At 38.0% G+C, this 15,772-nt stretch overlaps 1 protein-coding gene across 2 annotated transcripts; it reads left to right on the forward strand.

The window, feature by feature from the left end:
- Positions 1-5,088: 5,088 nt before the first annotated feature.
- KRT27 (keratin 27) lies at positions 5,089-11,170 on the forward strand. Of its 2 annotated transcripts, XM_006068637.4 has the most exons (8): positions 5,089-5,601; positions 6,072-6,154; positions 6,940-7,096; positions 7,591-7,752; positions 7,836-7,961; positions 9,646-9,863; positions 10,244-10,293; positions 10,847-11,170. In XM_006068637.4, exons 1-8 carry the CDS (start codon positions 5,158-5,160, stop codon positions 10,987-10,989), a joined length of 1,383 nt encoding a protein of 460 aa, XP_006068699.4. In that variant the 5' UTR covers positions 5,089-5,157; the 3' UTR covers positions 10,990-11,170. The 2 variants fall into 2 exon arrangements, with proteins under 2 accessions (XP_006068699.4, XP_044794920.2); XM_044938985.2 differs by lacking the exon at positions 10,244-10,293 and having other exon boundaries at positions 10,847-11,042.
- The last annotated feature ends 4,602 nt before the right edge of the window (positions 11,171-15,772 follow it).

The following is a 15,772-nucleotide window of genomic DNA, read 5'->3' on the forward strand; positions in this document are numbered from 1 at the left end:
TAAGACAAGACAGAAAAGGACACAGGGTCACCTTATCTTTCTATTTCACTGTTTTCAGGAAGTAGTTGGCTAATACAGGAATGTAATAGAAGTACATGATAGGGTTCCTTGATCATTCACGTATCTTAGAACACCACTGCCTCTGTCTACATTTAAGGCAAGTTCCATTTAAGTGGGAAGCCTGGCCTCTTGGGGTTGTTAGAGACCCTGCTTACTTGCTTATAGACATATATCATACTTACCTTGTACACACCATCAGGGAAATTTGTTCAATGCATTCTTGTATTGAAACCCCATTCTCTGGATCCTAAGCTTTCCTGTTTCTTGTTCATTTTTCCCTCTAGTGACTTCCTGACAAAGTTCAAGAGAGGTAAATTTTTTGAGATTTTTATGTCTGAAAATACTTTTATTCCATACTCACTCATGATTAATTGTCAAAGTAGAGAATTTTAGGTTTAATAGCATTTTCAGTTAGAATTTTGAAGGCTTTCTTCACTGGAATCATGGCTTCCAGGACCGTTTAGAAGTCCCGAACCATTCTGATTTCCTCATCCTTGGATACATGTTGTCTTTTCTTCCATGGTTCTTTGAAATAGTCTGTGCACGTGCCTGGCCGTGATTCTTTTTCATTTATTATTCATAGTTCTTGGTGGTGTCTTTCCATTTAGAAACTTGGTTCTTTATAAAATAGTTTCTTCATTCTTTCTCCCTTCTCTGTTTCAGGAAGGCCTCCTTAAGACTGTTCTTCTTAGACCAAGCATTTAATTTTCTAATCTTTTCGTTTATCTTTTTGTTCTACTGTTGGGGAGATTTTTAAAAGTTTATTTTCCAACCAATCTGTTGACATTTGGTTGTGGGAGTTAGCTTTTAATCCCAAGATCTCTTTCTTTTGCTCTCTAGTTCAACTTTGATGATATTCTATTCATATTTCAAATATGCAGTATTTTTGTTACTTCTAAGGATATTAATTATAATTATTTTCTTTTTAAAAGTTTTCTTCAGCTTCTTTGATTATCTGTTTCAAGAGTGCTATTTTTTGCTTCTTTCTTTGAATCTTTATCTTTCATATTGTGGTATTTTTCAGTATAAAGTAATCTTTGAAATTCTGTTCATTTTCAAGAGGAAAGCCTTAAGTATTTGAAAGTTCTGTGTGTACGTGTGTGTATTTCATTCCAGGACGGTTGTCAGGTGAGTTTCTTTTGTGGGAAACACTCAAATACCTGTATCTTGAGTTCTTTTCTCTAGGATTTTTCAGCTTCCCTAGAGAAGGCCCCAATAACCAGAGTTGGCTACATAATTTGCAGGGCCTAATGCAAAATGAAAATGTCATATTCCTTGCTCAAATTCAGGAAGAAGTTCAGCTAGAAGTACTAAAGCATCAATAGTTTTCTTTAAAAACATTTCATTACTTATATAGTAGAGGTAATAATGATACATGTTTAATGACAGAAACTTACAAGTCAAAAAAACATTTTTGATGTCCTAATTTTATGTAATACAATAAATTAATGCTTTATTAAAGTGATTTCTTGATTGATCAGCATGTTTTTGTGGCTTGCTTTTCTGAAAATTCACTTATTCGCTCATGAAAATGTATATTTTTATCAACTGCATTTTCAATCTATATAATTGAAAGGGATGTCAGTAATTCTTGGCAAATGCAAGATCTCTCAAGATCTTAAATAATCTCAAATGGAGAAGACAGCATGGAGCAAAGAACAAAATGGAGGAGAGGGAAAGGAGGAGTAAAATAAAAGAATGGACAAGTCAGGCAGGTAGAAGAAAAGTCTGAAATGTCAAGAGAAGAAGCTTCAGCTAGCCTATGGTTGATGGATTTAAACTGAAAGAGAGTAGAGGAAGGAAATAAATACTCATTGACTACCTATCATTGACAAGCATAGTTGCGTAACATATTTAGCTACCATTCAGTAGTCTCTGAATAATACAAGTAATGGCTCCATCTTAGTAATGAAAAACCAAGGCTCAGAAAGAATGAACTTTGCATTAGTACCACAGTTAGAAAAAATGGCAGAACTGATATGTGAATGCTGACATATCTGACTCAACAGCCCAAGTTCTTTCAATTACATGAATGGTGTGGTACTTCAGGACTGGTACTTTGGCCTCCTGACCATGATGGAAAGAAAAAAGACTTGAAACCAAAATTCCAATTAAGGTTCTAATAACTGAGCTGAAAGAAAATGACAGTGACAAAGACAAGGAAAAGAAAAATTCTTCAAGAGAAACTGCAGAAGTAGATTCAATAGTACATAGTGAATTACTGGAGACAGCTGGTATAAAATGAGAGCAATTATAATTTTTCTTAATAATCATGAGATGACTCAGGGTAATTCTACCAACAAATAACAGAGAAGGATGCCAAAGAACAAAGTGTGATGACAAGGTGACTGAGTTGAATGTCATGACAGAACGTCCAAGTAGGAATGTCTGATGGGCATAGTAAGGAATGTGTCCAGAGTGGGGAAGAAGCCATTGTTAGAGAATATGAAACCATTCACATAGAGCCAAAGCCACAAGAAGGGATGAGATCACTAAGGGAGAGAGGGTAGGAAAAAAAAAGCACGAGTATAAAACTGTAAAGAACGACACATTTTAGACCATTCTTTCAGAATCTATGAGTGGAAGAAAGAAAAGGAGCAGAGATGTAGCTATATTCTTGAAAGCAATCGTTTAAGGACTCAGTTAAGACTCAGGTGGTCAGTATCAAATGTGTCCAAGAGGGTATAGGAGAAGAAATATGAAACATGATGACTGGATTTGAGATGTAGGGTAATAAGTAATTTTTGTGGGATAAGTTTCAGTAAAATGATGAGATTAAAATTTAGGGGTGAGTAGGAAGTGAAAAGTGGAGGAAATGAATGCAGAAAATTTTTCTAGAAATAATGAAAGGAAGAAACATAAAAATACAAGAAATCCAGAAATAGAACAGGAATATCAGGTCATAGTCTAGTCCCTTCATTTAACAGATGAAGGAACTGAGGCCCATAGAGGTTAACCAGTACTGTTTGGGGGGTTTTTTTGTTTTTTTTTTTAAGCTTTAAAAATAGACTTCATTTTTTAGAGCAATTTTAGGTTTACATGGAAATTGAACAGAAAATACAGATAGTCTCCACATACCCACTCCTCCCAATCTCTCCCCCCACATTCCCCCACAGCTTCCCCTATTATTAACATCTTTCATTAAGTGAGGAGCACTGGTAACAACTGATGGACCAATACTGACATATGATTATTAACTAAGTCCATTATTATTAACTATGCTAAAGCCTTTGACTGTGTGGATCACAATAAACTGTGGGAAATTCTGAAAGAGATGGGAATACCAGACCACTTGACCTGCCTCTTGAGAAATCTGTATGCAGGTCAAGAAGCAACAGTTAGAACTGGACATGGAACAACAGACTGGTTCCAAATAGGAAAAGGAGTACATCAAGGCTGTATATTGTCACCCTGCTTATTTAACTTATATGCAGAGTACATCATGAGAAACGCTGGACTGGAAGAAACACAAGCTGGAATCAAGACTGCCGGGAGAAATCTCAATAACCTCAGATATGCAGATGATACCACCCTTATGGCAGAAAGTGAAGAGGAACTCAAAAGCCTCTTGATGAAAATGAAAGTGGAGAGTGAAAAAGTTGGCTTAAAGCTCAACACTCAGAAAATGAAGATCATGGCATCTGGTCCCATCACTTCATGGCAAATAGATGGGGAAACAGTGGAAACAGTGTCAGACTTTATTTTGGGGGGCTCCAAAATCACTGCAGATGGTGACTGCAGCCATGAAATTAAAAGACACTTACTCCTTGGAAGGAAAGTTATGTCCAACCTAGATAGCATATTCAAAAGCAAAGACATTACTTTGCCAACAAAGGTCAGTCTAGTCAAGGCTATGGTTTTTCCTTTGGTCATGTATGGATGTGAGAGTTGGACTGTGAAGAAGGCTGAGGGCCGAAGAATTGATGCTTTTGAACTGTGGTGTTGGAGAAGACTCTTGAGAGTCCCTTGGACTGCAAGGAGATCCAACCAGTCCATTCTGAAGGAGATCAGCCCTGGAATTTCTTTGGACGGAATGATGCTAAAGCTGAAACTCCAGTACTTTGGCCACCTCATGCAAAGAGTTGACTCATTGGAAAAACTCTGATGCTGGGAGGGGTTGGGGGCTGGAGGAGAAGGGGACGACAGAGGATGAGATCGCTGGATGGCATCACTGACTGGATGGACACGAGTCTGAGTGAACTCCGGGAGTTGGTGATGGGCAGGGAGGCCTGGCGTGCTGTGATTCATGGGGTCACAAAGAGTCGGACACGACTGAGCGACTGAACTGAACTGAAGTCCATTTCATTAAGGTTCATTCTTTGTGTTGTACATTCTATGGGTTTTGACGCACATATGATGACATGTATCCACCAACATAATACCACATAGAACAGTTTCACCGCCCTAAAAATGCCAATACTGTTATTTAACCTGGTTAGAAAAGAGCTTAGACAGAAAACCAATAAAGATGTAACTCAGGAGGGATAAGAATCAAGAGAAGACTATCTGTCTTCAAAGAAAAGCCCATTTAATTCCTTAATTTTCATTTTGTACCTGGCCTTCTTCCTCTGGTACCATGAACCCACTGGTTCTTGAAATTATTTTTGATCTATCCAAAAGGATCATTATTATCTATAGAAAACCATGACTATGATGGCTCACTTACTAGAGAAAAGGCAAAGTTCTTGCTTTGAGCAAGGGAAAAAGAAATTTGTGTGTCACACTATTTTATTCCTATAGGAACTTTATAGTCCTAAGGCCTGGAAGACAGGAAGGATTACTCATGCTAAATTTGAAATGCATCCCTATAATAATCTTGATAATACTCCTCCCTTTCTCATTTTGGAGATAACAAATAACCCCAAGGCAACTATCCACCTACAGAAATGGACACATTAGGGTAAAGGCATTCATTTAAGAAAAAAATACCTAATTATGAATACTTCAGATGAGCTGGCAAACACCATTTTGCTATGGGTAGCAGAGTTCACCAAGAAACACCCTGATAATGTGTATATAAAGGTACACGAAACTGTTTCAGTAGGACATTTGCCATCAGAGCTTACCTCCAGGAACAAGCAGGGCAGTCTAGACACCATGAGCGTGCGCTTTTCTTCTGCATCCAGACGCCTTGGCTCCTGCAGAGGACCTGGCTCTGTGCGGCTCTCCGGTGGTGGAGCCGGCTTTGGGGTCGGCAGCACAAGCAGTGTGCCAGGCTTTGGAAGCGGCTTCACCTGCGCCTTTGGAGGCAGCTCCTCTGCGGGAAGCTACAGCGGGGGGCTGGGCGGAGGAAGTGCTTCCTGCACAGCCTTCACTGGAAATGAACATGGCCTCCTCTCTGGCAATGAGAAGGTGACCATGCAGAACCTCAACGACCGCCTGGCCTCCTACCTGGACAACGTGCGTGCCCTGGAGGAGGCCAACTCCGACTTGGAGCAGAAGATCAAGGGCTGGTATGAGAAATTTGGGCCTGGTTCCTGCCGTGGTCTCGATCACGATTATAGCAGATACTTTACGGTGATTGACGACCTTAGGAACCAGGTAAGAAACACAGTGCCATGAGGTTTAGTACCTGTAAGGGTAATTAGCCGCACAGGCACAGATGCCTAAGTGATCACAGCAAGGCTTTGCTCTCAGCTGCTAATTTTCGGTAGTTTATTAATATTAAAACTAACTTATATTAAAATTCTGGTCTTCAAACTTGGCTTACTCATCATCTGGTATGTGGTATACATGTTTATGCTTTCAGAAATACTAAAATATCAAAAACTGCCCAATGTCTCCAGTTATATATTTACATAGAAAGTTTTCCATAGAAAGTTTTTTCTTTTTTAATGGGTAAGATAGAGAGTAAAAGAGGCTATACTTAAATTTTCCATTTTCAAGAATCATCTTCTTATTAGAGACAGGATGCCAAAAATATTGCTATAATTTTATAGTTGACTTTATTTCAAGGAAATCTGAATGTTTAAAAATATTTCCTCGTTCTTAACTAATTCTCCATTTATCAGATAATTTCTGCAACAACAAGCAATGCCAATATTGTCCTGCAAAATGACAATGCAAGGCTCACAGCTGATGACTTCAGACTAAAGTAAGTGGGGCTGAAAAGAAACCAAAACAGTTGCCTAAGCCTTTCCCTCTTTTATTTAGGCTATTTGAGGTCACCTCCATTCTTTGAGTTTATTTGTTTTAAACCAAATGCGTGTTCGAATGACTCACTGAATTATATATTTTATTGGAGGACTGACACAAATGAATGTCAAAGTCATACAAAAGGGAATTTTGAGTTTTCTCATTCTCTTGTGTCAAAGAAATTTATTTATTTTTATGATTATGAATAATCTACCTGAAGTTTGGAGTATATTTTAACAGTTGGACTCAAAAGCTTAGTTTGAAGGGTGTTTTGTTTTGTTTTATACAGTTTCTGCCTTAACCTTATTAATATCCTTTCTACTTTGAGTTTATTCTATTTTATTTTATTTGCCATGCCTTGTGGCATGTAAGATAATTAGTTCCTCCACCAGAGATGGAACCCTCTGCAGTGCAAGTGCAGAGTCTTAACCAGGAGACCAGCAGTGAAGTCCCTTAGCTTGAGTTTTATGATGACCTAAAAGGTGATGATGGGGCTTCCCTGGTGGCTCAGAGGGTAAAGAATCTGCCTGCAGTGCAGGAGACCCCAGGTTCAATCCCTGGATTGGGAAGATCCCCTGAAGAAGGAAATGGCTACCCACTCTAGTATTCTTGCCTGGGGAATTCCACGGACAGAGGAGCCTGGAGGGTTACAGTCCACGGGGTGGCAAATAGTGGGACACAACTGAGCGACTTAACACAAAAGGTGATGACTGACGTGATGACGCTTTCAAATATTTTTCCAAGGTTTGAAAATGAACAGGCCCTCCATCAGAGCGTGGACGCGGATGTCAGCAGTTTGCGCAGGGTCCTAGACGAACTGACTCTGTGCAGAACGGACTTAGAGATTCAGCTGGAGACACTCAGTGAGGAACTGGCTTACCTCAAGAAGAACCATGAGGAGGTAGGTGGTCTCTCCCCCCTGATTTCACAGCCTGCCTTCCTCCCAATGTTTAAAAATACATTTCATGGCATTGAAACATGTATAATATCATGTATGAAACGAGTTGCCAGTCCAGGTTCGATGCACGATACTGGATGCTTGGGGCTAGTGCACTGGGACGACCCAGAGGGAAGGTATGGGGAGGGAGGAGGGAGGAGGGTTCAGGATGGGGAACACATGTATACCTGTGGCGGATTCATTTTGATATTTGGCAAAACTAATACAATTTGTAAAGCTTAAAAATAAAATAAAATTTAAAAAAAAATACATTTCAGATGACAAATATAATATCTTGAATTCAAGAAAGAATTTGTTGATTTCTCCATATGGCTTATGGTCTGAAATGTTTCTGTTCATCTCCCTCCAAAGAAACCCTAACAGAAGTTTCTAACCATATGGATCTTGTCTGTCTGGCTCCTTCAGAAATATTCCGATCCCAACATGGTTTCTTTTAGGAGATGAAGGCTCTGCAGTGCGCGGCCGGAGGCAATGTGAACGTGGAAATGAATGCGGCGCCCGGCGTGGACCTCACGGTTCTGCTGAACAACATGCGGGCCGAGTACGAAGCCCTGGCGGAGCAGAACCGCAGGGACGCGGAGGCCTGGTTCAATGAAAAGGTAAAAAGCAATCTAGGGATGCGCTGACTTGGCACCCGGTGCTGATCCAAGCATCGCTCATAACAAGGCTCATAACGTTTCAGAGTGCTTCGCTGCAGCAGCAGATTTCTGATGATGCTGGCGCCACCACCTCAGCTCGGAATGAACTGACTGAGATGAAACGTAATCTTCAAACCCTGGAGATTGAACTTCAGTCTCTTTTAGCAACAGTAAGTAAAAATGACGCCAAAGAGTTGCTTTAGAAGTTGAGGGGAAAAGATCAGAGTTTTTCTGCCACCTGTTATTATTAATTTTCATTTCTATCCAGTCATCACTCTGCCTGAAATAAGATACATTTGCATTTTTCACAGTGGAATATCTTTGGCCTGAAAATTATACCAAGATGCTAATAATTGTGAAATGTTAGAATTAAAAAATACAATGATTTTTTAGGTACTCAAAAAGAAACAGGGGCTAAGTAAGACTCTGCACTCCCAATGCAGGGAGCCCAGGTTCCATCCCTGGTCAAGGGACTAGATCCCACATGCTGCACCTAAAGATCCCACATGTTACAACTAAGACTTGGCACAGCCAAATAAATAAATAAAAATAAATAGCAAAAAAAGAAGAAAACAGTTTTTACCCTGAGTCTTCTCTCCCACGTCAAAAGATCAAAAATCACTGTTCATGGAATGCAAAAACACACTTGCAACCATCCTAGTTTCTTTATCTAGCATTCCTTTGGGCCACTTAATTTTAATTGGAATACTCACAGGTTCCCTTTTAAGTGACATAAACAAGCAAAGTAGAGGCATGAAGGCTGCCCATAAAGCTCAACATGCATGACAATATTATTAATAATAACCGTTTTCATTAAGGGTTGCCCAGCACTTTCACCCACGTGAGTCCACAATAACCCTGGGGCTTGGGCAGACCAGACTTTATATTTCATGTTATTATTTCCAAGAGAAGAATCTGAGGTTCAAAGAAGTTAAGCAATCTTCCAAGAGTCCCACAGTCAGATACTAAGGTACCAGAACTTCTCTCCTAATTTTCTAATTCCTAAGTCTATTGTTTTTCTACTATGGCTAGTAAACTTCCAGAAGAGGTTGTAAATATATGTAAAATTCTTGCAGGTACAAGAATAAGACACGCTCATTGTCATCCCATGTAAAATTACAGCAAGCACCCATAAAGCCAATGAATCAAACTATTTAAAGCCTAGGAAGACCACTCTTTTCTTGGGATCATTCTACTTTCAGAAAATTTATGCAGAGGTTACCTTTTTTTATTTTTTTAAAGTATATTTTTAGCTGCCTTCAGTCTGCATTGCTGCACATGGGCTCTCTATATTTGTGGTGAGCAGGGGCCACTTTCTGGCTGCAGTGTGCAGGTTTCTCATTACAGCGGTTTCTCTTGTTGCAGAGCATGGGCTCCAGAGTGCAGGCTCTGTAGTTATGGCACATCCCCTGCATGTCAGGCAGATTCTTAACCACTGCACCACCAGGGAAATCCCAGGATTACTTATTTAATGTAAGAGCTATAATCCTCATGACACAAAGCTGCCACATGATTAGAAATGAGTTCACAAAGTGTAGGGGGACTTTAATTCCTGGAAACAGTGGCAAACTGTACCAAAGCACAGGGTAAGTGAGAGGGGACAGATCTTTAGACTGTGTCCTAGGAGAAAACAATTTTTCTAACACTCTTGGGGATATGAATAGCATTTACCACCAACTGTACTATTCTCCAATAGATTAAAAATAGTATAACATCTAATAAGGGCAACAGTTAGTATTAAACAAGAGGAATACGGTTATTATATAAGGATAACTCTCTCAATATCTCTTAAGTGCTTTGCCATATCCTAAAACAGTGACATCAACTACTAAATTATGTCTCACTGATCCTCAGAAACACTCCCTGGAGTGCTCCTTGACGGAAACAGAGGGCAACTACTGTGCCCAGCTGGCCCAGATCCAGGCTCAGATCGGAGCCCTGGAAGAGCAGCTGCACCAGGTCAGGACCGAGACCGAGGGCCAGAAACTGGAGTATGAACAGCTCCTGGACATCAAGGTCCACCTGGAAAAAGAAATCGAGACCTACTGCCGCCTGATAGATGGAGAGGATGGGTAAGTACTATTTACACTGAAAAAACTATTTTAAGGTTATTAAAGACTTCTTTGAAATCCAAAGTATCTATGATCTAGGTCATGTGTACATAAACTCTTAGTGTTAAGAGTTCAGTTATCTCCCATCTTAAATCATTCATCTTAAATCAGTTTCTTGCAAAACAGTGTCAAATATTTAATACATTATATTTTTATTTACATTTTATATACATTATATACATTATATACAATTTATATACATTATATAATATATATTATATATAATATATATATTATATAATATATACATTATATACAATTTATATACATTATATAATATATATTATACAATATATAAATAACATTTATATATTATATAAAAATACTTTATATTTTTACAGCTCTTGTGCTAAATCAAAAGGCTATGGTGGGCCAGGAAATCAGATAAAAGGTAAACAAAAGCTGGGTTGAACATTCAACATTTGTATTTGTTTCAAGGAATGAGTTATTTCCCCTTTATGAATTTGATAAGTTCTAACAATTTATATCTCATTTTACTTTTTTCCTTTTTAAAAGTGAAGTATAGTTGATTTCCAATGTTGTATTAAGTTCTGCTGTACAGCAAAGTGATTCAATTATATATATATACATATACATATTCTTTTTTAATATTCTTTTCCACTATGGTTTATCATAGATTATTGAATATAATTCTCCATGCTATACAGTAGGAACTGGTTTATCCATTCTCCATATAAAGGTTTACATATGCCAAGCCCAGCCTTCCAATCCACCCATCCAAACGCCTCCCCCTAGGTGACCACCAGTCTGTTCTCTGTATCCCTGATTCTGTTTCTATTTCACAGAGAGGTTCATTTGTGTCATCTTTTAGATTCCACACATAAGTGATATCATATGCATTGTCCTTGTTATTTTGACTTACTTCACTTAGTATGATAATCTCTTGTTGCATCCATATTACTGCAGTATATATGTCATTTTAGATCCATCTAAAGCCACCGTGGTTAAAACAATTGTTGAAGAAATAGATCCTCGTGGCAAAGTTCTGTCCTCTAGAGTTCACACTGTGGAAGAGAAGTCCACCAAAATCAACAACATGAAGAGTGAACAGAGGATGCCTTCCTGAGCCCAAAAGGATGCCCCTAAATCAAAATATCAAATCAAAGCTAGGTTCCTAAATAAGAGCCCTCATTTCTCTGCTTTTCTTCCAATGAACTTTTAAAAAAAAAATTATTTTTAGAATAGTAACATTTCTTTGACTTTCTCTGTGGTGGTGTTTCAATAAAAGTTCTTCCTGTTGCAAGTCATCTTCACTGGTTCTGGTCATTCTTTGCATTTTAAATATACCCCTCCTCCAACAGAAACTGAATTTGTTTTTAATTTCTTCTCTTTAAGGCAATGGTCTTCACAAATTAGTTGTTCAGTTTAATAGGCAAAAAACTAGTTGGTGTCTTTTTCACATCTTTGTCAAATTTTAAACCTTCCTTCCTTCAGTAAATACTTGTTAACCATATACCAACAGTAAGACTAAAACAGTTAATAAAATCCAATCACTGAGTGCAACACGCTCATAGAAGTAGAAATATAAGGAATTGAACAATCAGAAATAAATGACATAAAGACTAGAATGACATTAGAAAAGGTCAACAAAACTGAGTTGGTTTTTTTGAAAAGATAAAATTGACAAATCTTTAACTAGACTAACCAGGAAAAAAGAGAGAGGACTCAAATAAATAAAAGTATCAGTGAAAAAGGAGACATTACAACAGATGCCTGAAATACAAAGGCTCATAAGAAAACACTAGAGGGACTTCCCTTGTGGTCCAGTGGCTAATACGTCATGCTTCCAATGCAGAATGCCCAGGTTCTATCCCTGCTCAAGGATCCCACATGCTTCAACTAAGAGTTTCCATGCTGCAACTAAGACCCAGTACAGACAAATAAAATAAATATAAAAAAAGAAAATACTAGAATATTTATATACCAACAAAATGGATAATTTAGAAGAAACAAATTCTTAGAAACATACAATTTACCTAGACTGAATCATGAAGAAATAGAAACTTTGAACAGACCAATAATGAATAAAGAGATTGAACTGGTAATCATAACCTCTCAGCAAAGAAAAGCCCAGGACCAGGTGGTTTCCTGGTGAATTCTACCACTTAAAGAATCAATGCCTATCTTTCTTAAACTCTTCCAAAAAATTTAATAAGAGGAAAATTTTATAAACTCATTTTACAAGGCCAGCATTACCCTGATACCAAAGACAAAAACACTACAAGATAATAAAATTATAGATCAATATCTCTGATGAACATAAGTGCAAAAGTCTTCAACAAAATATTAGCAAACAAATTCAAGAGTGCATTAAGAAGATCATAAACCAAGATCAAGTGAGATTTATCCCTGGGATGCAAGATGGTTCAATACATAAAATCAATAAATATGATACATCACATTAACAGAAAGAAGGATAAAAATCATATGATCATCTCAATAGAGGCCGAAAAACCATATGACAAAATTCAAACACTTTCACGTTAAAAATACTCAAAAAATTTGATATATAAGGATGTATTCCAACACAACAAAGACCATATATGACAGTCCCACAGCTAACATCAAACTCAATGGTGAAGAGCTTAAAGCTTTTCTCTAAGATCAGGAACAAAAATCTTTTCTTCTAAGATCATGTGCACTCTTGCCACTTTTATTCAATACAGTACTGGAAGTCCTAGCCAGAGCAATTAGGTATGAAAAAGAAGTAAAAGGCATCCAAATCCAAAAGGAAGAAGCAAAATTGTCTCAGCTTGCAGATGACATGATCTTAAATATAGAAAACACTAAAAACTTCCTCAAAAAACTATTAGAACTAATAAATTCAGCAAAGTTGCAGGATACAACTCAACATTTTTTAAAAATCAGCTATAGTTTTATATACAAATTATCCAAAAAAATTAAACAATCTTATAAAAAAGAATAAAATATCTAGCAATAAATTTAATCAAAGAGCTAAAATATTTGTACACTGAAAACTATAAAACACTGATGAAAGTAATTATAGCAGAGGCAAATAAATGGAGAGACATTCAAGTTCACAGACTGGAAGAATTAATATTGTTAAAATGTTTCTACTACCAACATGATCTATAAATTCAAACAATCCCTATCAAAATCCCAACTGTTATTTTTTTACAGAAATAGAAAAAAATGCTAAAATTCATAGAGAAACACAAAAGACTCTTGATAACCAAAGCAATTCTGGGAAAGAACAAAGCTGAAGGTATCACACTTCCTAATTTCAAAATATATTACAAAGTTACTGTAATTAAAACACTAGTCCAGGTTCGATGCACGATACTGGATGCTTGGGGCTGGTGCACTGGGACGACCCAGAGGGATGGAATGGGGAGGGAGGAGGGAGGAGGGTTCAGGATGGGGAACACATGTATACCTGTGGCGGATTCATTTTGATATTTGGCAAAACTAATACAGTTATGTAAAGTTTAAAAATAAAATAAAATTTTTAAAAAAATAAATAAATAAATAAAAATAAATTAAAAAAAAAAAAAAAAACACTAGGGTAGATATATGCTGCTGCTAAGTCGCTTCAGTTGTGTCCGACTCTGTGCGACCCCACAGACGGCAGCCTACCAGGCTCACCTGTCCCTGGGATTCTCCAGGCAAGAACACTGGAGTGGGTTGCCATTTCCTTCTCCAGTGCATGAAAATGAAAAGTGAAAGTGAAGCTGCTCAGTCATATCTGACTCTTAGCGACCCCATGGACTACAGCCCACCAGGCTCCTCTGTCCATGGGATTTTCCAGGCAAGAGTACTGGAGTGGGGTGCCATTGCCTTCTCCCAGGGTAGATATATAAGTAGCCAATAAACACACAAAAGGAGGCTCAACTTTACTAATCATTAGGGAATGCAAATCAAAACTGAAAGGAGATACCACCTCATACGCAAGTGAATGACTACTGTCAAAAAAAAAAAAGAAAATAACAAGTGCTAGTAAGGATGTGGTTGCCAGGTGCTGGGAAGAGGAGGGAATGGGAGTTATTGTTTAATAGGTATGAGTTTCAGTTTTATAATACGAAAACAGTTTTGGAGATGGATGTTGGTTGCAAACATTGTGAATGAATGTATTTAATATCACTGAACTATACACATAAAATGATTAAGTGGTAATTTTATGTTTTGTGTATTTTACTGCAATTAGGGGCGGCGGGGGGGGCAGTATGGTGGGAGGGGAGAAAACAGACTTAAACCATTGAAACAGAATAGAGAGCTCAGAACTAAACTCACATGTATACAGTCAACTGATTTTTGACAAGGGAGCCAAGGATACATAATCAGGAAAGGACAGTTTTTTCAACAAATGGTATTGGGAAAACTGAATGTCCACATGTAAAAAGAATCAAATTGGACCCCTATCGTACACTTTTCATACTGTTCATAGAAGATGAGATGGTTGGATGGCATCACCGACTCGATGGACATGAGTTTGAGCAAGCTCTGGGAGTTGGTGATGGACAGGGAAGCCTGGCATGTTGCAGTCCATAGGATCACAGAGTCAGACATGACTGAGCGAATGAACTAAACTGATCATACACTATTCACAAAATCAACTCAACATGGATTAAAGACATAAATATCAAGACCTGAAACTATAAAACTCTTCAAAGAAAACATAAGGAAAAGCTTCTTGACACGGTCTTGGCAATGGTTTCTCAGATTTGATACCAAAAGCAACAGGCAATGAAACCAAACATATATCCAGGACTTTTTAACATAACTTCCAGGGGAAAAAAAATCAAAATAATGATAATGAACACTTGCTATGTGCTAGGGTCTATTCTGCGCATGCATGAAGCTCAGTCGCTTCAGTCGTGTCTGACTCTTTATGACACTATGGACCATAGCCCACCAGGCTCCACTGTCCATAGGATTCTCCAGGCAAGAATACTAGAATGGGTTGCTGTGCCCTCCTCCAGGGAATCTTTCCAACCCAAGGATCAAACCCAAGCCTCCTATGTCTCCTGCATTGGCAGGTGGGTTCTTCATCACTGGCACCACCCGGGAAGTCCATGGTCTGTTCTAAGCATCATTTAATTCTCAAAACAACACTATGAGGTAGATTCTATTAACACCCTCTTTTTACAGATGAGAACACTGAAGCAGAGAGTGGTTAGATAATTTGCCCAAGGTCACACAGCTAATAACTGGAGTTGCTGGAATGCTAACCCAGGCAGTCCAGCTCAGAGTCTGTTTGCTTAATTACAACATAACACCATGCTAGTGAGAACGTCATGCTTCCACCTTCCAGCAAGGAAAGGAATTAAAAAAAAAAAAAAAAACTACTAAATCATCCTAACTCCAATCAGTCTGAGATTAAGCAGTCATCAGAATCTCCTTCCCAAACAAATCAGGGAAGCCATTTTGTGAGAGGAATTAGCACACCAGAGTCTGATTCTCAGAAAAAAAAAACAAGAATCTGGTGACAAAACAAACTTTATCTGTGTTCAAGAAACACACTTTTCTAAACTTGGCTAGGAGAAATGTAGAATGTTAATTTTAAACAACAGCAAAAGATGCCAAAGCATATTTGAAATTAAATGCTAAATTTATCAGGGAAAAAATTAGCATCCAATCATTAGAATAAGATAATGTAAGGAATAACTTTATCCTGAAATAAGCAGACATTAAAACTGCCTAACTTAAAGTTTGTGTGTTCAATTATTTATGAGTACCTACACTGTTGTTCTTCAGTTGCTAAGTCGTGTTCAACTCTTCATGACCCAATGGACTGCAGCACGCTGAGCCTTCCAATCCTTCACTCTCTCCCGAAGTTTGACCAAGTTCATGTCCATTGAATCGGTGATGCTATCCAACCATCTCATACT

This window comes from Bubalus bubalis, chromosome 3 (assembly GCF_019923935.1).
Source record: "Bubalus bubalis isolate 160015118507 breed Murrah chromosome 3, NDDB_SH_1, whole genome shotgun sequence".
In the NCBI taxonomy this organism is placed as follows: domain Eukaryota; kingdom Metazoa; phylum Chordata; class Mammalia; order Artiodactyla; family Bovidae; genus Bubalus; species Bubalus bubalis.

What these genes read in the sequence shown, in the direction of transcription:
- KRT27 (XM_006068637.4), top strand. Translation starts at nt 5,158, where the DNA reads ATGAGCGTGCGCTTTTCTTCTGCATCCAGACGCCTTGGCTCCTGCAGA. An exon ending in AGGCCTGGTTCAATGAAAAG is followed by an intron (nt 7,753 to 7,835) that starts GTAAAAAGCAAT and finishes ATAACGTTTCAG; the next exon opens with AGTGCTTCGCTGCAGCAGCA. An exon ending in CTGATAGATGGAGAGGATGG is followed by an intron (nt 9,864 to 10,243) that starts GTAAGTACTATT and finishes ATATTTTTACAG; the next exon opens with CTCTTGTGCTAAATCAAAAG.